Source organism: Babylonia areolata, chromosome 31 (assembly GCF_041734735.1).
Source record: "Babylonia areolata isolate BAREFJ2019XMU chromosome 31, ASM4173473v1, whole genome shotgun sequence".
Classification (NCBI taxonomy): domain Eukaryota; kingdom Metazoa; phylum Mollusca; class Gastropoda; order Neogastropoda; family Buccinidae; genus Babylonia; species Babylonia areolata.
The window spans coordinates 9,234,055-9,254,193 of record NC_134906.1 but is presented as its reverse complement, the minus strand read 5'-3'; the positions used below and the strand labels follow the sequence as shown (position 1 = coordinate 9,254,193).

The 20,139-nt window shown below is 41.4% G+C and overlaps 1 protein-coding gene across 1 annotated transcript in view; it reads left to right on the top strand.

Moving 5' to 3' along the window:
• The window catches only part of LOC143275839 (uncharacterized), a 44,200-nt gene that overhangs the window by 4,003 nt on the left and 20,058 nt on the right, over positions 1-20,139 (top strand). Inside the window, exons 2-8 of the mRNA XM_076580127.1 lie at positions 312-633; positions 1,422-1,538; positions 2,600-3,019; positions 3,649-3,797; positions 4,178-4,303; positions 6,415-6,500; positions 8,309-8,489. Coding sequence (XP_076436242.1) covers positions 312-633; positions 1,422-1,538; positions 2,600-3,019; positions 3,649-3,797; positions 4,178-4,303; positions 6,415-6,500; positions 8,309-8,489 — 1,401 coding nt within the window. The remainder of the gene's footprint in view (positions 1-311; positions 634-1,421; positions 1,539-2,599; positions 3,020-3,648; positions 3,798-4,177; positions 4,304-6,414; positions 6,501-8,308; positions 8,490-20,139) is intronic.

The following is a 20,139-nucleotide window of genomic DNA, read 5'->3' as shown; positions in this document are numbered from 1 at the left end:
CATAAAGAAGACAGGAAAAGTTTGAAACTGTAGTAGATCTATTTTATGATTGTAAAACAGTGCAATGCCGATGGGTGTGGGCTGCTTAAAATGGAGTTGTTCTGTTTCCAGCAGTTAGCTTTTAGTTTTACAAATGCTGATTTCAAATGGTGAGCAAAAACATTATTTGGATCGGAAATAAGTAAGCACTTGTAACAGCCCCACCCCCCACCCTACCACTCCAGCCCATCTCTAACATGAAGAAGAAACCGTGCATTCCTGTGTATCAGACAGTGCATTTTAGAGAATGACAACTTAGACATTTTGAACAGGGTGGCGCCAAGAAGACCATGAGCAATTCCGTCGCAGCCCCGCCACCCCCTGCAACCACCACCGCAGCTCCAGCGTCCCTGAACGACTCCATCCCTAATGACAAACTGACGAGTGGTTCCATGGCCAACAGCCTGCCAGGCATTGGCCACACACGCTCTTCCCCGCGGGGCCTGCCCACCTCTGTTGGTGCCAGCACAAATGCTAACCCTCCGTCCTTCCCGTCCTTCAGAGACGCCGGTCTTGGAATGCCTCTCTCTCCGCCAAAAGGGGTGTCTGGGTCAGAGGCCGACGGTTCCAGTGCCAGTTTGGAGAACAACATTGGTAAGCACAGTGTAGCCTTCATAGATGTAGTGTTTGTGTGTTACCTCCCCCTGATGAATTATTGAGAAAATTTAGTACGTGATAGTTTATAGATAAATTATACAGTTTAAAGGATAGAAGTACAGTTTGACTGGTGCAGTACTAGTTCAAGCATTACACTTGGGGGAGGGAAAAAGTCAAGAGTTCTGGGTTTGAATTCCAGTTGTGGCACCTTGTATGGTAAGGGTGGATATTTTCTAATCTCCCGCATCTACATACATGCAAACCTGCTAGTTCTTGATCCACCTTGAAATATACACCAATACAGCAGATCAAACACACTCAGGATTCAGGATTCCACAATTCATCTCGGCATTTGGTGGGTCATACAAATATGAACAGACCTAGCATGGACACCTTAGATGAATGGAGTATGGCTGCAAATACGTGACAAGAGTAGACACAGACATACAGTTTAAATCCTACTATGTGTAAATGTGAGTGAATGTGGGAGAAGCAGCCCATGCAGACACATAAAAAGTTACACAGTTCGACCACATGAGTGAGGGGGAGGGTTGGGAGATGAAAGGAGTTACAAGATGGGTGTTTGTGTCACAGGTGGGAATATTTCTGTAACATATTTTGGATTTTTGTTTGGTTATTGTTTTGGTGTTTTCTTTAGGTATTGGGATATACACCTCAGTTAAGCGACCCCAAGGACCCTGCAAACCTTTTCAGCATTACGAAAAATGAGTGTGGCTCTTGCCCATGAAGCATGTCATGATGATACGATGTGTTGACTTGTGCAGGGATGGGGATGAATGCAGCGCGCCCCAGCACCCACTCCAGTCTGCCAGCCCAGCCAGACCGGCCTTCCTCCATGGCCACGGCCAAACCACAGGCCTCTATGGCCAAGGTCAACGCAGGTTAGGGTTTTCTCTTCTCTCCTGTTTACTTTCCCATTCCGACTGCCATAAATACCTGGGAGTTGGGGGTGTTGGGTTTTGTTAACCGAGAGTGGTAGAAGGTTATTTGAAGGTGAGAGTTTGCTCAGTTTTTGTTGACGGTGAAAGAGTTGTAGTAGGTAATTTCAGTGTGCAAAGGCAAAGGTTTACACTGTTTTGTGGACATAAAAATAAAGTTAGTGAGTTTTGTCAGTATGCAAAGGTGAAAACTTTAAATTTGTTTTTTTGCAGGCATAAAGATTGTTTTTGCAGGCATATATTGAATGCTATTTAGACATTGAGGTGTTTCTTCCAAGCATAGATTGAGTGTTTTTGTATGCATTGAGGAGAGAGGAATAGATAATTTCAGAGTAATAGGTTATTTCAATGATTGAAGATGAGTAATGTGCACTGTACAGTTATTAGTTTTAATGTATACTCTGATATCATGTATTGATCATGTTAAACTGGTGCAAGTTAGAGCTTGTAGGTTTGCTCTGTTGACATAATTTTTGTGGTTGAAGCTTTTTACCGTGCTGTTGTAAAAGTGTGATATTGACATACTTGCAGTGTGAACAGTTACAGATTCATGATGTGTGTTTTCAAAGAGAAATAAGAAAATTGAACATTGTAGTGCTGGCTGTTAATTTTTGGTTATGATGCCAAAATGGTCATTCTTTTATTTAGTAGATTGTGACAGTGAAGTATTGGAACCATGGTCACTCTGCACTGAATGGATGGATGTCTTGTTTTATTTCTTATTCACAGCACAGCCATGTCAGTGGTAGCTTCATACTGATCTTATACGTTTGGATTAAGACATTCTGTATAATTAATTTACAAGTTGTATTTAATTGTTATAATTCCACTTGTGTGTCCAGTAAGTTATTATGATAAAATTTACTTCTTTTCTCATGGTGAAAATTGTTTTTCCAGTCATATCTATCTAGCTATGCTTCAACTGGCAGCTTTACTGAAGGTTGTTTGGTGTTTTTTTTTCCTCCCCTCACCAAAAAACAAAAAAAAACAACAAAAAAACCCAGAAAAATTAGCTCCTCCCCATTCAAGACTAGGCAGCAACAGCACCAACAACAAGGTGTCCCCACCCGACAACAATTCCCTGATGATGGGGCACCACCACTCCATGTCCCGCCTGGAGAACGAGCTGATGCGAGGAGGCACCCACCCGCTCCCCCACCACCCACAGCCCACGGATGCCGCCAACTTCCTGTCGGGCAACACCTCGTCATCGCACAGCCTGGCCACATCGGTGCCGGCTCCCCCACCTGCCATGGCGATCGCCAACACTACCGTGGACCCCAGCTCCCTGGCCAACGAACTGAGCTTCTTCCTCAATGATGAGTCCAACAGCCCCCCCTCTGCTCCCCCTGCAGCCGCCCACCCTGCCATCCCCAGCCCCACCAAGCAGGCCCCGCCGCCTGCACCGCCAGGGGCCACTGTCTGTGAGTGCATCAGAGTTAGTTTATCCACAGTTTCTGCAGTGCAGTCTGGAAAAGTATTTTTGGGTAGGGGAGTTTGGAGGAGGAGGTATATGAGAACCATATCGAGGGTGGGAAAAGTAATGGGGGAAAAGTTTTGCCCTTCAGGGTACTGGGAAAAGTCTTGAAATTTTTTTTTTTTTTTAGTGAAACCCTTGACCAGTACCATTCAACAAAAGTTTTAAATGCACATAGAAAATGAAGAAGAAAAACAATAATGAAAATGAATCATTGCAACCAGGATGTCCGCCAGTCTCTTTCATCAGGGGCAAAGCAAATGTTAAATTTTCAGTGTATTTTGTAAAAAGTGTGTAATTTTGGCCACATCTGTAGGAGCTGTGTGTGTGTGTGTGTGTGGTTATCTTGAAAAACTTGTCCTTGGGTTGTTTCCACACACCAGTGTTTGCTCATGCAACTTTTTTTTGTTCTCAAGAGAGATTTTTGTTTTGTTTTGCAGGCATCTGTTTACACTGTGCTGATAAGTGTTAGATTCTTTTGGTTTGTTTCAAAGGTTGGCATGGGTGTGAATTTTTTTTAAGTGAGCGCCTTGAACAAATATGAGATGGCTCACTGACATGCTGTACACTGTGCAGCAGCGCACGGTGTTGGCATTTACCGAGGACCAGGCACAGCAGCCCCGCCCTCTTCATCATCATCATCCCTAGCCTCCGCCATGGAGCCAGCAAAACCACCCCCTCCAAAGCCAGCTGTGCCTGCCACTCAGCCAATGAAAACGACTAAGGTACGTGCAAAGCAGAAAAATGAGGACTGTGAATGATAAAACGTTTGTGTTTATGTACATGTATGCTTTTGAAAAACATGTACATGCCAGACTGCGGTAATACAAAGCAGAAAATGTGTATGTCCAAGATACAGTCTGTGCAGATAGTAACAATCTCCAATCCAAAGTTCTATCCACTGCAAACATGTCAGGAAACTTGATGGCCTGAAAATGACACAGAATGTTTGATGAATATTAATTGCTTGGAAATGGGATAAACTGGTTCGAATATGATAAAAAAATTGTTTGCTTTTATGAACATGGTGTGGTGTGTTTTCATGTATGTGTGTGATTGAAAGACAGAAGGATTATTTCTGTTGTTTTTTTGTTTTTTTTATCAGGGGAGGTTTGAATGGAGCAGTAGTCTGAATTCCGCTAACACTGGCAGCTCCATCTCCACAACCGCTGCTGATGCAAAACAGGCCTTCTTGAACTTCAGCAAAATGCAGAAGGTCAAGGATGAGCAGGTGAGTAGAATGGTGAAATGTTGCTTCCTTGTAGGCCACAAATACTTAGTGCACATGACTTAGCAGTAGCAGTGCCCATGACTTAGCAGTAGCTTGAAACTGAGCTGTTCCTGTGTTTTTGGGTATCACAAAAATTTGCCTGGAAAATAAAACATAATAAGGGTTGTTCCTTCGGATGTTACTGCGTAGTTGTTTTTGCAATTCTGTATGGATGACACAGCTTTTTGTGCGTGTCAGATATGTAAGATGGAGCTATTCCTATGTTTCTGTGAATCTCAAATATTTCTTGGGGGTGAAGGGGGGTGCGGGAAGAGATTGCTCCATTGGACAGTCACAGCAGTGGGGTTTTTTGTGGGTTTTTTTGTTTTTGTTTTTGTTTTGTTGTTTTTTTGTTTGCGATTTCTACTTATTATGGATGAACTTAGCTTTGTTTGTACGTCAAAAATATAAAACTTAACTCTTCCCATAAGTCTTATAAAACTTTATGACTCACTTGTGTAAACAATGTGAATCGATGTAATAACCCAGTGTTTGGTTGTCTGTGTGTGTGTGTGTGTGTGTGTGTGTGTGTCCGTGGTAAACTTTAACATTGTCATTTTCTCTGGAAATACTTTGTCAGTTGATAACAAATTTGGCACAACAACAGCAAATGATCAGTTCTTTCCATACATTTTAATCAGAATAATATTGCATCCCTGGGAATGGCACAAAATAGATTTAAATATTTTCACCAAAAAATTACAGTTACATTTTCTTTTTTATGCACAAAACTGCATTTTTATGTAACACACTGACAAACTGAACAAAAGCAGTTCATTAATTTTTTTTGTGGCTGAAAATGGAGCTTCATGTGCTCATTGTGGAAGTTACATTTACAAACACATCTCTCAATGTGTTTGTTAATGGGGTGTTATACTTCAGGCTGAAAACTAATTATTAGTAAGGGAGATAATTTTCTTATGACGGATCTCCCTCATCCAAAACGGTTAAAAATGATAAAAGATGGTATAAAATCAAAGGTACCTTAAGATAAAAATATGATACCTTTATATTAAACCATCTTTTATCTTTTTTAACTTCGTTTTAAAAGGTCCAGCAGTCACCATTTTTTCATCCCAAACATTGCATTTATTTTTAAAACACGACTCAAGGCATAAAAAGGCTTTTGTGTTTTATTCTAAGTGGGAAGGGCTTACACTATTTACATTTGAGAATGATGCTAACTACAACATCGGCATGTTTACTGCATACGAATATGTTACATATGTTACTAAATTAAATAGAATAAACATAACAGACATACTTGACAGACCCCACACGAATGGACGGAGACAGACATCTTGGATTACAGTGTGCGCATTGACTCAGTAATTCACAATAACGTATAATCGACAAGATGAGAAGAAGGCAGCTGAGTTTTTATCCAGAGAGAGATTTGCACAGAGGCCTAAAAAAACTCACTGCATAAATGTCCCCAACAAGCTTACAAATACACAAAATCAGTTTTCCAAGCACAATTTCAGTTTGGGGATTCCCGTTGTTTTTTCACAGTTCTGAAAGAACTAGTGTGTAACAACTCTGCTGTTTATTTACTCTCATAAGACCGTACAAATAGTTTGCTAGTGTTGTGGGCTTTTGAGGCAAGGTGTACCTTCAGCAGTTAGTCTGACGCAGCATCTTTCGTACTCAGGTCAGTAAAATCCTTGATGTTTAACTTCAAACAACTCATCCACTGACTGACCTTTTTGGGTGAATAAGCGACCTCTTATTTAGTGTTACCAGTCGGCTTTTTAACATAAATTGATCCAGATAATATTTTCTGCTATTTGTCAAGATTGAGTATTCCTAGAACTAAAAATTCCATGCTTGAGACGGAAAAAATCCATCTGAAGCAGCCCGTGTTCCTGGTTTAATTCCTTTGTTGGATTAAGTGCACATCACAAGTGAGTCTTGAAGGCCTTGCCTCTCTTGTTTTTTGTAGGATGTGTCGATTGGTGGACAAGACTCCTTCCTTCTATTCTCTCCTCACTGTTCACTTAACAGGCTACCTCCCTCCCTACCCCCAGCCCTTCTGTCATTTCATCCTGTGCGTGTGTTTGTTGTGTGTGCAGATGGCACTTCATTCAGCTCATGCAGCACATAGGCAGTTCATGGCTTCAAAACAGAAGGAGCAGCGTTCCCGGCCAGAGAAACCAAAGTGAGTACCCCCCCTGACCTGACCAGCTTGCCTTCTTTGGGGCTTCAGAGGGTGGTGGCTGTCTTACAATGGTCCCAAAATCACGCTGCATGCTGAACAGAGTCTGTTCTGGTTATTTCTTGACAGCAGTCGGCTTCATTCTGGAAGCCTTTCGTCCAGCTGAAACCAAGAAATGAGAGAGGTTTTTATGCAAGAAAACGCAAGTTTATTTCCAAAGAATTTCCAGATGCTGTTGTCATGGTCCTCTGGAAAGGGAGGTAATAGTGTACACACTGGCAACCAGAGCATTAATTCATCACTTGTTGACTTGTGGGACTAAAAGTGCAATCCATGATTGCCAACCGCAGTCTCTAACACATTCAAGAGGCAGCTCCCAAAAGTTGATCCAAAAATCCACTTGACCAGGTGAAAAGGAAAGCCAAATTTTTAGAAATCAGGTTTTTGCAAGTGAGCGAAGGAAAATTAAAATGGTTTTAGCAGCGTGTTCGTAAGAGATGTGTATTTGTATTACACAGATGCCAAGTCAGCTAAACTGAAAGTGAGCAGAAATTTTGGCCCAACAGTACAATGCTCACACAGGTGAATTATACCAGATGGTTTAAATTCACCATCTTCCGTCTCTGGAAAACACATGTGGGACTCTTTCTTTTATTAGATTAGAATGGGGACTTCATGAAAACATGTAAGTAATGTAGTTACGGATAACTAGTCCATTCTGTTCAACATGTTGGGTTATAGTGTTTGTGTGTGGAGACTCGGAAGGGAAATGTACCAAATGCCTGAATGTTACTCTGTGCGTGGGAGGAGACTTTGTAGGGAAATGTACCAAATACATGGATGTTACTCTGTGTGTGGGAGGAGACTTTGTAGGGAAATGTACCAAATACATGGATGTTACTCTGTGTGTGGGAGGAGACTTTGTAGGGAAATGTACCAAATACACGAATGTTACTCTGTGTGTGGGAGGAGACTTTGTAGGGAAATGTACCAAATACATGAATGTTACTCTGTGTGTGGGAGGAGACTTTGTAGGGAAATGTACCAGATACATGAATGTTACTCTGTGTGTGGGAGGAGACTTTGTAGGGAAATGTACCAAATACATGAATGTTACTCTGTGTGTGGGAGGAGACTTTGTAGGGAAATGTACCAAATACATGAATGTTACTCTGTGTGTGGGAGGAGACTTTGTAGGGAAATGTACCAAATACATGAATGTTACTCTGTGCATGGGCCCAAGGAGACTTTGTAGGGAAATGTACCAAATACATGAATGTTACTCTGTGCATGGGCCCAAGGAGACTTTGTAGGGAAATGTACCAAATACATGAATGTTACTCTGTGTGTGGGAGGAGACTTTGTAGGGAAATGTACCAAATACATGAATGTTACTCTGTGTGTGGGAGGAGACTTCGTAGGGAAATGTACCAAATACACGAATGTTACTCGGTGCATGGGCCCAAGGAGACTTTGTAGGGAAATGTACCAAATACATGAATGTTACTCTGTGCATGGGCCCAAGGAGACTTTGTAGGGAAATGTACCAAATACATGAATGTTACTCTGTGTGTGGGAGGAGAATTTGTAGGGAAATTTACCAAATGCATGGAAGTTACTCTGTGTGCGGGAGGAGACTTTGTAGGGAAATGTACCAAATACATGAATGTTACTCTGTGCATGGGAGGAGACTTTGTAGGGAAATGTACCAAATACATGAATGTTACTCTGTGTGTTGGAGGAGACTTTGTAGGGAAATGTACCAAATGCATGAACAGAACATGCAGAATACTTTTGTCTTGCACCAACAGGGATAGGGAAGAGAATGAGTCCACGAACCGAACAGTGAACCAAAGACACTCCATCCCAATGACCAATCCAGTGGAAGAGATCAGAATGCATATTCCCCCGGTACTCAAGTCACAGGAAAAGGTTCCTTTGAGCAGAGAGGAGCAGAGGCGGAAGGAACAGGAACAGAGGAGGAGAGAGGCGGTGAGTGGGTCTTCCTGTGCATGTGTGTGTGTTGATGGGATACTTGGTTGGATGATGCATATGGTGTTCAGAAGTTGAGAACATCCAGAAAAAGGGATACACTGAGATCACAATGATAGAGCTGACATTCTTAGTCAGCAGACACAGCTCAAATGTGTTCAGTGCCTTGATCATTCGGATGCGGTCACCGAATGGTAAGAACGCTGGAAGCACACTTAAGTTGGCTGAGCTGGATCCCAGGTTTTGGTGCACCTGGTGGGTGAAAGGTTGGTTTTTTTCGATCTCACAGGTCACCATATGCTCGTATGTGGAAGTGCCTGAACCTGCTTTGTGTGTATACATATGCAGAACATCAAATACGCACATTAACGGTCCAGAAGTCCCAAGTTGGTGCTTGATGGGTAAGAATTAAAAAAATTTGCTTGAGTTGATGTCAAGTGTCTGATTGACATGTTGATGCATATTGACTGATTTGGTGAGATGAAAAATATCTTATTGATGGATTGCATGCATATTGACTGATTTGATTGGACTAATGTGTTTGATTGACAAGGATTGTATGTATATTTGACTTATTTTATAAAATGATAGTTTTTTTTACTTAATGTGAAATTATGATGGTCATGTGTTTCCATTCAGAAGCAAATAAAACCTTTTGAGATGATGAATGTAATGTTTTCTTGTACAGCCAAATAATTTTCAGTGTGAAATGTGAGTGTCTGTGACGATTTGTTTCTTGAGATTAAACACGGTGTTTGTGTGTGTGTGTGTGTTCTGTTTTTGATTTGATGTAGAAGTTTGTATCAAATATATTTACTCCATTAATCGTTATTATTGTGGTGGAAATGTTTCATCTGATACAACTAATTGTCATTTTGATTGTGCATTTTTGTACATTTTCTGCTTGAAATGTTTGGCTTTCAGTATTATGCAAGCAGTGTTCTGTTTGAAAAAACTACATTTTTGTACATTTACCGCTTGAAATATTTTGGCTTGCAGCCACACAATGAGATCCCAGTAGATTGTGGGTAGCTTTGATCTGTGTAGAAATGATCCAAGCCGCAAATGTATACAGGCTTCGTACAGAGTCGTGGAGGTCTGGAAACGTCTTCAAATAATATGAGAACCTTTTCCAGCGCTTGAAAAGACTGAAAATGTTTTGCTCTTCAGTGTATGGAATTTGATGTTTGGATCTGGAAAATTTTCAGTCTTGTCTAAGGGAGAAAAAAAAAAAAGGAATTTGCCTGGTGACATCCATGTGAACCCAGTTGTAATACATGTGTGTATCTGAGGACATCTGAAAAAAGAAGAAACCAGTTTTGTTGTGTGAGATGATGTACAGCAGATGCTGCGTGCATGCTAGGCAATGTCTGTTGCCTACAGCAGCAGATGGGACCTCAACATCAAGACAAGATACCAGTGGACAGGGAATGCATGGTGTCCATCACTGTTGTGTCAGTTCTGGCTGTGTGTTGTCTCCGTTGTTCTTCACTCATCACTCATGTTGATGTGAAATGATTGATCACCCAGCTTGTGGTTTGATTGCTTCCTCACAGGGGAGCAAGTGTTGTTTGTTTTCAGCCAGTGGACCTGGGAAGAGCTCTTTTAGGTCTGCGACAGTTTTAATCAATTAAAATTTGACTGCTGAACCTTGGTGAGGTGAGGTCAAGTGTGGCACTAGCAGACCTGTGCACCCCCTGCACGGCTGCTCAGCCGAGAACAAAATCCGGCTCTTTAGTTGGCCGAGCACCGTCTAGCGTCTTGGGTCAAAAATTTTTTATTGCCAGACTTTCCCACCGCACTCTGTACTGACCGGCACATTCGCCGCGGTATTTCTGGCCCCGCGCGCCAAACTGGGACACTGCCTTCTTTGTTTCACTCGGCCCCGCGGCCCCCGCCCCACTTTTCCCACCTTTTCACAGCATCCACACATTTCCTGCAGCGATTACAGAAAGTTGAATTATTGCTATTCCTGGTTGTATTATTGGAGTGCAGTTTGATTTGATTTACACAATTTCATTATTTTATCAACATCATCGTTTCATTTTTTTTTTTTTACCTTAAAATTCTTCGTCTTTCTCGTGGAATGAAGGGCACGGCAGTGCCATAAGCCGACAGACAGTCACCCCGCTCTCCATCCCCATGCTGCTCACACTCACCATGCTACAGTGTGTTCATTTAAACGTTTGTTGTGCTGCCAAGAAAAATCGCACAACTCAAAAGGTAAGCTAATCTGCATGCAGGCATGCTATATGTTCTGTGTGTATTGACGATGTTATTGTGCTAAACGCCTGTTTTCTTAGAGAGGGATTTAAACTTAACGATTTTTGCGATCATGTTTCTGCTTATCCTTCTCTTCTTTTTCTTCATTTATGTTTCAGCCGTTGCCGCAACAACCGCTATGTAAGAAAACATATTGTGTTTGGAGTCAATGGAAAGCTTATTTTGTGTTCTTTTTAGAAAACCACTTCTTTAGTCGTTATTTCCGATCCATCCGAGGAGATGATGCGCAAAAGAAACAAAGCAGATTTACCGCCGAACAAGCGTACAGCGAGTGCTGCTGGCGCGGCCTGTTTGTCAGCCGCGTTTATTTATATCCATGCCCTACTTCCTGGGTTCACGAACTTTCGCAGGGCCAACTAAAGTGCCAGCACTGAACACCCATTCCTGCGTTTTCTTGTTTTTGTTTTTTGCTGCTGTCCCATCTGCACCATTTCAGTGACATTAATCCTACGCCACTCATTTAGATTTCCCCATACACAGCCACACCTGAGTTCGTCTATCACAGTTCCAGCATCGGCAGTCTGCAGGGTATCACAAACCAGAGGAGACCCTGCACTGCTGCTGAGTCACTTTGGTGGTGTTCAATGGTGACTTCTGATTTAACGTACTTAGGACACCACCTACTAAGCCCCCTACTAACGACAATAATGGCTTAGTTGTGGAGCCAGACTGAGCAACACACCCAAAGACGCACCCTTGAAGTGGATGACACTCGACTATGTGGTCCCGGTCTCCCCATTTAAGCCCACAGCACACTCAACTCTGGGTAGGAGCCGGCCATGGGCCGAAAAACCCACCTCCGCTGGGATTCAATTCCGCATCCTCCCAGCTGTCAGTCCGCGACGCTAACCACTTGACCACGGCGGCTAGTGCGTATTTTTCAGTATTTGCCCCTGGGAAAAGAAAAGAGAAATACGGAAATCTGATTTCATAAACCAAAATCCAATTTCTCAACAATCTAGAATACAAAAAAAAAAAAAAAAAAAAAAAAAAAAAAATTTGTTCCCGACATGAAAATGTTTCTTCGATATTGCAAGATGAGCATTTTTCAGTATGACAGTACTGAAAAGGTTAGTTGAGGGGTGCACAGGTCTGCACCAGTTTGAAGTGCAGCCACTACCTCTTGTGTACTCATCAGTATGATTGATTTTGCTGAACAAAATATGATGCAATGCCAACAGGAAAAAAATCTGAATACAGAACGGTGACTGACACCCTCAGTGTTTTCACTCAGTGAGGTGACCGCCCTTCACTGTTGGAGCAGCAGTCAAGGTTTCAGTCATGATTGTCACATAACCTGCAGAGCTCTTGTCTCCAAAGCAGTTTAGTTGATGAGGCTGGGTCCCCTCTACACCAGAGCAATGGGTGTAGTGAGAGGAGTCATGGATGATCCGGGATGAATGCACGGAAATGAACATTTGCCTGGAGGCTGAAGGTGAATCTATGAAAGTGTGTTAGAATTAATAGTTTACACTTTCATTACTGTTTTGCAGATACAGTTTTATTAGATTGTAATTTTCAAATGACATGATAGAGTTTTCTTTTTGCGCAGTGAAAGAAAAAAAGGATTCTTGACAAACAAGCTTGTCTGTGCAGTTAGTACGCTGGTTTCATTTTTTAACATTAAACTGGTTTAATTACACATACTTTGGTTTTGAATTCATGAGAATAAATGTATGTCAAAATCAGAATCAATCTGGCTATTTTTCTGCCATTTTACCACTATTTCAGTTTCTGTATGGATGTTGCATATATCAGTATTTTAAATTTTGGTTGTGAAGCATCTGATCCAAAAAAGTCATGATAAAAAAGGAAAGAGTTGAAATTTTAATAAATGAGACAGCAATAATTTTTAATTTTTTTAATTTTTTAATTTAAAAAAAAAGATAATAAAAGAAGATACGGCTCTTGATGTCTTCGTCCGTCCCCCCGTCTTTGCCTAAGTAGACAAACTTGTCAGCCTCCTTGATGTTCTCTTGGTGTAGTTGCACTGGATCTTGCTTCTTGTTGTTGACCCTCATGACCTCTGTTTTCCCAATGTTGATTTGGAGTCCAGTCTTAGCTTCTTCTGCCACACGACATAGTTTCTCCTGCGCATCTTGCTGCCTGTGGGAGAGAAGACTTATGTCACCTGCGAAGTCTAGGTCCTCCAGCTGTTTAGTGAAAGTCCACTGGATGCCTGTCCTCCGATCTGCTGTAGACTGCCTCATGACCCAGTCAACCACCATCAGGAAAATGGTCGGTGAGACCAAACAACCCTGACGGACGCCGGTTTGCACACTGAAAGGTTCCGTCAGTTTCCCGTCGTGGATCACTTGACAGGTGGTGTCTTCGTACATTTGCTGGATGATGGTTACAAACTTTGGTGGAAATCCATAGTGCTACATCAGTCTCCAGATGACATCTCGGTCGACACTGTCAAAAGCTTTTTGAAAGTCGACGAAGACTGTGTACAGGGGGGTCTGCCACTCCAGGGGCTGCTCGATGATGATGCGCATGGTTGCGATGTGATCCGTGCACGAGCGATCTTGTCGGAAGCCTGCTTGTTCGTCCCGAAGTGTCTTGTCCAAAGCGTTCTTCAGTCTCTCAAGAATGATTCTGCTCAGTACCTTGCCCGGAATAGACAACAGCATGATTCCCCGCCAGCTGTTGCAGGATGAAAGGTCCCCTTTCTTTGGCAGCTTTACAAGATGTCCTCTTTTCCAGTCTTTTGGCACTCGCTCCTGTTCCCAGATCTTGCAAAGGAGAGGGTGCAGCATCTCAGTTGAAGTCTGGATGTCGGCCTTCAGAGCTTCAGGTGGAATTCCATCTGGGCCGGCTGCCTTTCCTGACTTGAGGGACTTGATGGTCTTGACGATCTCGGTCTTGCTGGGAGGCTTGGTGTTGATGTCGAGGAGCTTGGTAGGTGGCGGGATGTCTGGTGGGGCGGGTGGTGCTGGTCGGTTGAGCGTTTCTTTGAAATGCTCCGCCCATCTTGCTCTCTGCTGTTCTTCGCCAAGGATGGTGTTTCCGTCTTTGTTCTTGACGGGCTGGCTTGGGTTGCTGTTTTTCCCGGAGAGTTTCCTGGTGATCTCATACAGGCGCTTCATGTTCCGCTGACCTACTGCACTCTCAGCTTCTGCTGTCAGTTCCTCGATGTAGGTTCTTTTATCTTTTCTCGCACTTCGATTTACTTGTCGGTTCGTCTCCCAGTACTGTGCTTGTAGCTCATGTCTCTCGGCTTGATCTTGCGTGCAGTTGATCTGGTCTTTCAAATGCTTCCTCTCAGTGATGAGTGTCCAGGTGTCTGTTGATAGCCACTCTTTGTGCTTCCTCGTTTTCTTGCCCAGGACTGTTTTGCAAGTTGTTGTCCAGGTCTCTCGAAGGCTGTGCCAATGTTCTTCTATTGAGTCCTCTGGGAGTTGGGAAAGCACACTGAACTTGTTCCTCAATTCAATCTTGAACTCTTCTGCTTTGAGTTTCTCCTTCAAGCTGTGCACGTTATACTTGTGCGATGGTCTTGCAGCCTGGTCGTTGTAGGCCTTCAGCTTGGTTTTAAGTGCTGCCACAACCAGGTGGTGATCCGATGCTGTGTCTGCGCCGCGCAGGACCAGGACAGCAGTGCTCGTGTTGCTTCGGGTGCCATCAGCAACGCTACTCCATGGGTGTGGGGTTGGCCTTCTTCCTGTCCAGAGTGGATGATGGTGTCTCCACTCACTAGTTGCGTTCTTCCTGATCCTGTCCATCTTGTCTCACATAGGCCTAGAATCTTGAAGTTGTATCTTTGCATCTCACGACAGACTTGAGCTGTTTTGCCTGTCTCGTATAGGGTTCTGATGTTCCAGGTCCCTAACCTGGTTTTGGCCTTGGTCGTCAGAAGAGTTGTCGGCGCACTGGCTTCCCAAGGGCTTTCACCAGCTCGTGTCATGGGCTCTACCAGAGAGTACCCCTCCTGGACCAAGCAGTTCTCAGAGTTTGTTGTTGCAGTTTCTGTAACAGTCTTCTTTTTACAGAACCGGGTTGTTAGCCTAATTCAAACCCCCAACCTGGAGGACCAGTGGGTACTATTCGTCTGGTCTCGACCCTTTGACCTGTCTGACTTGGGTGGCCCTACCAGGAGACGAATCTCCCGCCAGCATAGCTCTCAGGGTTATTGAGACACGCAAGCCCCCCAACCACGGCAAGGTTGCACCCACTGGGAGGATGATAAAAAAGGAAAGTTGAAATTTTAATAAATGAGACAGCAATAATTTTTAATTTTTTTAATTTTTTAATTTAAAAAAAAAGATAATAAAAGAAGAAATTATATCTGGTTTTTGATCTGCCTTCGAAAATGAACATTGGCCATATTGTCGCTTGCAGCCCCCCTGCATAATGATGCATGGTTTTATCAGTGATTGGGTTGCTCTGTAATGTCGGTGCTTTGTGTAAGCATTGTTTGCACAACATATTATACCATGTAATCCTGCTTGTCCCTGGACCATTTTCACATTGAATAATGTATTTTTTTGGTGCTTGTTGTATGTGCTTGGCTTTCAGTTTTACCAGCTGTTCTCCTTGCATGGGCCTGGAGGACAGTGGCTTGCTTTTTGTGCATTGGTGTGTCTTTGTTAATCATCCTGTCTTTAACCTCTCCCTCGTGGGTTTTATCTTGAGCAAACTGGAAACAGACACCTCTCCCCTTTTTTTTGAAATAACCAAACCCCTGTTACACTTCTGTGTATGGGTGTGTGTTCAGTAGGCATTGACCATCCCCATTGCCCCTTCTTCATGGGTAGTGATGGGTCTTAACATGAATTTAATCACTGCAGATTTGCAAAATTAATCAAATAGATCTCTTGAAATAATCAAACTCCTGTTTTTTTTCTCTCTCTCTCTATGTGAAGCAATCCAGTTTGGAAACATAAAATTAAGGGCGATTTTTTTTCATGCACCTGTGTAAATGTAATGGTCTTCAACATCAGTCCACAAGCTTCGCAAGCCTTTAGAGAACTTTTGTGCACTTTCTTTCTGGGGGTACATTTTGCAGTTTTGACTTTGATTCAAGGCTTGCAGATTTAGAGAGAGAGTTGAAGAGATATCTCCCCCCCCTCCCCACCCCTTTTTTTTGTTAATCTGTGTTCAGTATCTAAAGTATTTAGTTATTTTTAATAGATTTTCGTCCCTCCTAATGGCTTAAGGAATAAAGGTGAGAGATGTGTTTGTTTGCTGAATGTTGCTGTGTTGTTGCTTCCTGGCTTTTATTTTAATTTCTGTTATGAAAAAAATTGCAAGTCTGCTTCCTATTTTGCTTGTTTTTTGTTTTCTTGGTGCATTCCATAACAAGATTCATACAGGTCTGAAAATTTATACATGTCTGAAGATTTATTAGATTTATTCTTTTTTTCTTTCCTTTTTTTTATTATTATTTTTTTTAAAGTCCTTTTAAAAATGACTCCAGTTTGTAAAAAGTGGGGCTTTCTGATTTAAAAAAAAAAAAAAAAAAAATCCCTTGTCCATAATTACTAAAGCACAACATTGAAATGTTCCACCTGGATTTAAAGTAAAATTAAGATTTGAAAACCGGATCTGGAAAGGCTGTTTACAACCGAAATTGCAGTTCGTATCCAGTTAGCAGACTTTTCGTGCTAGGAATACAAGCCATCGCTCAAAATTCCATGCCTTTCAGCAGGGTTCCAGACATGGTATGTAAGCCCACGATTTCTCGCAGTCCCCGCCCACGTTTTCTCTCATTTGCAAGAAATCTGGGGGGGGGGGGGGGGGGGGCTCGTGGGAAACCAACTTTGACAGTAAAGGAAATATTTCTAATGAAAATAAGGGGCGCCCCCATGATTTCTCACAATTGAGAGAAAACATGGGAAGTGCCCCTTATTTCTATTTCCTTCATCATCGAAGTTGGTTTCGTGTCTTTTCCCAATGCAAAAGACAAAAGAGAAAAATGAGAGAGAGAAAAAGAAAAGAGAAAAAGAGGGGCGACTACAATGACGATAATGATAATGACAGTGGTGTACACATACAGTTACGCCTTTATAAACCAGTACTGTATCATCACCTTCACCGTCTATTGTTGATGTCTTTGCTAACGCCACTGTCCTTATGATCATCGTTTCGTTTCCCCCATTTCTCGTTTCTTTTTCCTTCTCTCAATTTTCTCTTCAATTTGCATTGGCAAAAGACAATAGACCAACTCTGATAATTGAAATATTTTTGATAGAAATAAGGGGGACTTACACATAGAAAATTTGGGAAGTGCTCCTTATTTCTATTTCCTTTATCATCGAAGTTGGTTTCTTGTCTTTTCCCAATGCAAATCTAAGAGAAAAATGATTTCAAAGTGAGAGAAAACGTGGGAGGGGAACAACCACAATTTCTTGTAATCCCACAATTTCTCTTGTAGTGAGAGAAAATGTGTGGTAGCTTTTAACCTTAGCTTTAATTTAGGTTTAATTTGTGATAAAGACCTGTATGAACCTTGCTGTGTGTTATGTTTTTGTTTCTCACCATTATTTGTTATGCCTAGGTTTTTTTTGTTTTTGTTTTTTGTTTTGCTTCTGCTTGTCAACAGTACTGAGTAGATGGCAGCAGTGAAAATTTAAGTATTCATTGCATTGACTGAAATGTGATTTTTGGCAAACAACATGACAATATAAGAAAAACAAAAAAAAGAGCAAGTGAATATCTTGATTGGTTCTGAAGATATTCCATTTTAAAGACGCGACGATGCGTAAGTGCTGTTAGTACTTAATATTTTCACATTTTCACAGTCATACTGTACTGTCCATGAGGGTGCTGTAATGAAAACTGATATACTTTTAAAAACCATATGATAATGGCATATTGCACAAGAAAACACTAACACTTCAGCAGCAAAGAAATTGGAAAATATGCCTATCGAAGTAGGGGGAAATAGAAAATCAAGATGTGTCAGTCTGCACTGAATAGCAACTTTGAAGGTCTACAGCACTGAAAAGAATTCACAGTTGCATTTCATAATAAAATATCTTGCAGAATACATCACAGAAAGTGCACTGAATTTTTTTCAGGTAGGATTGTTAACTGAATTTCAAGTATCAAGAGTCTCAAACTTTGAAAAATCTTCAATTTGACCAGCAGAAAAAAGACTGTTTATTGGGGTAGCATGCTGCAAAGATGAATATTTCAGTAACTGTCACAAGTAGGACCAGGAAATTTTGTGTGTATATTAAGTGAAATGTCAGCTTTCAAAATAAATTAAAGTCAACCTTAAAACTTCCCTCTAAAGTTGAAGAAAAGGAATGATACCTGATTTTCTCATTAAAAAAAAAAAAAAAAAAAAAAAAAAATTCACGTTGTGGATGAAACTTCTTCACAATTTTTTGTTTTTGAAAAAAATATTGAAGTTACAGCCCAGTGGTCTAGGCTGATCAGCTTCTGCAAAATTACTGCAAATTTTTAAAGAAATGCAACTTGAGAGCATTATGCAGAATGGGTAGGTTGATGGGGCATTCCACAACAAAGGTTCCCAGGAGGGAGCAAATATTACTTAAGTTGCTAGCAAAAATGACATATATGAATCTAATTTCTTTCAGTGTCTAGCTTTTTCTTCCATCCATGAACTCAGTCATGCATTTCATTATAGAAGAAACACAATAAATAAGAAATAAAAGGTGGGTGATGCATCTTTATTTCTTCACAAAATGGCATTCACAAGAGAGAATGCACACCAAAAAATCTCTCTTTTTTGGCACTCGCAGGTTTCCTGGCATCAGTAACATGCTGCTCACTATGTTCATACTGGCCTTTTTGCATCATGGAATAGGTCTTGCATACCCTGCCATGAGTACCGGTAGTTGTTTCTGGAACATGTTAGATACACAGATCAGCTCATAAGAAAGAACAAATGTTATATTCAATTTAAAACGTAAAACTAAAAACAGAGCTCTCAGTTTAATATATGTTTACCAGTTTAGGCTTTTGTCAGTTTCGGTGTGTTTTGAGTGGGAGGAAAACACTGTGATAACAGAATTATAAAATGGCATACTAACATGTAAGTATTAATTCAACAGCAACACAAAATTCACTGCACAGAACTATTTGGCTGCATTTACCTTTCACACAATAACTCAGACTGCAGCAACAACTTAATGCTTTGACAACTGAGGCTGAAGTTTAGGGGGTCTGTCCTTTTCAGTTCCTGACAAGAGCTTTGCCATCTACATGTACTGTTCATATTATGGATGTCTTTGTTGCATGCGATTATTTACTCAGATATTTCCGCTTCAGGGTGCTACATTTCATGACTGAGATGAATGTATTACTGAATGTCATAGGTATATATGATAACTAAATATTGAATATTGTTAATATGCACATCATACTTATTCTTTGATATATATTTTGTGTACTCAGCTTTATTTGTGTGTGCATGTGAGAATGCGTGTCTTAGATTTTTATCAAACTGAATATTTCATTCACAATATGTGCATGGTATTTTGCATTTTATCATTTCATGAATTATGTGTTTTCTTCCCTTTGTTTTCTGTTTCATGCAGTCTAGATGCACAGCATATCATAGGTTACATGAACACACACACACACACACACACACACACACACACACACACACATTGTACTCTCTTAATTGCTGGATCCCTGATAGTGTTATATAGTTTGACTGAACCTGATGGGTGTTATTGTACTGATTTTCTTTTTACTAAGTTTAGTTTGTTAAAAATTGGTGTTAAAGTTTTGAAGAAACAGGATGTTGACTGCACTGTTCAAATTAATCATATATCTCTTCATACTCGGACATACATACACATACTCACAAGCATACATGTGCAAATGCAAACTCTCTCTCTCTCTCTCTCTCTCTCTCTCTCTCTCTCACACACACACACACACACACACACACACACACACATACAAGCATACAAGCATACATGTGCAAATGCAAACTCTCTCTCTCTCTCTCACACACACACACACACACACTCCACTGACAGGAAAGAAATGGGGAAGGGGGATGACTGGAGGGAGGAGGTGGTGGGTTATATCACTGTCAGCAGTCAGGGATTATCAGCTGGAGCATGTGGTCAGTGATTTGGCTCAGTGCCAAGTTTGCCACAACCATTGACAACCCCCTCCCCTCTCCTTACCACTGGTGGGAGATACTTAGAGACAGGGGAGGGGAATGACTATACAACTCTCAGCAAATTATAAAAGTGAAGTTTGCAGAGGAGAGAGTGGGGTGTGGGGCGGGTGGAGGGGGTTAGCATATAGTATGAAGTGGTGTTCTTGTTCTTTTTAGAATGTGAGAGCATAGTATCTATCTGTCAGTATATATTAATATAAAGTTTCACAGCTATCGAAGCAAAATGCAACTATCTAGTTTTGTGTGATGTTGAAT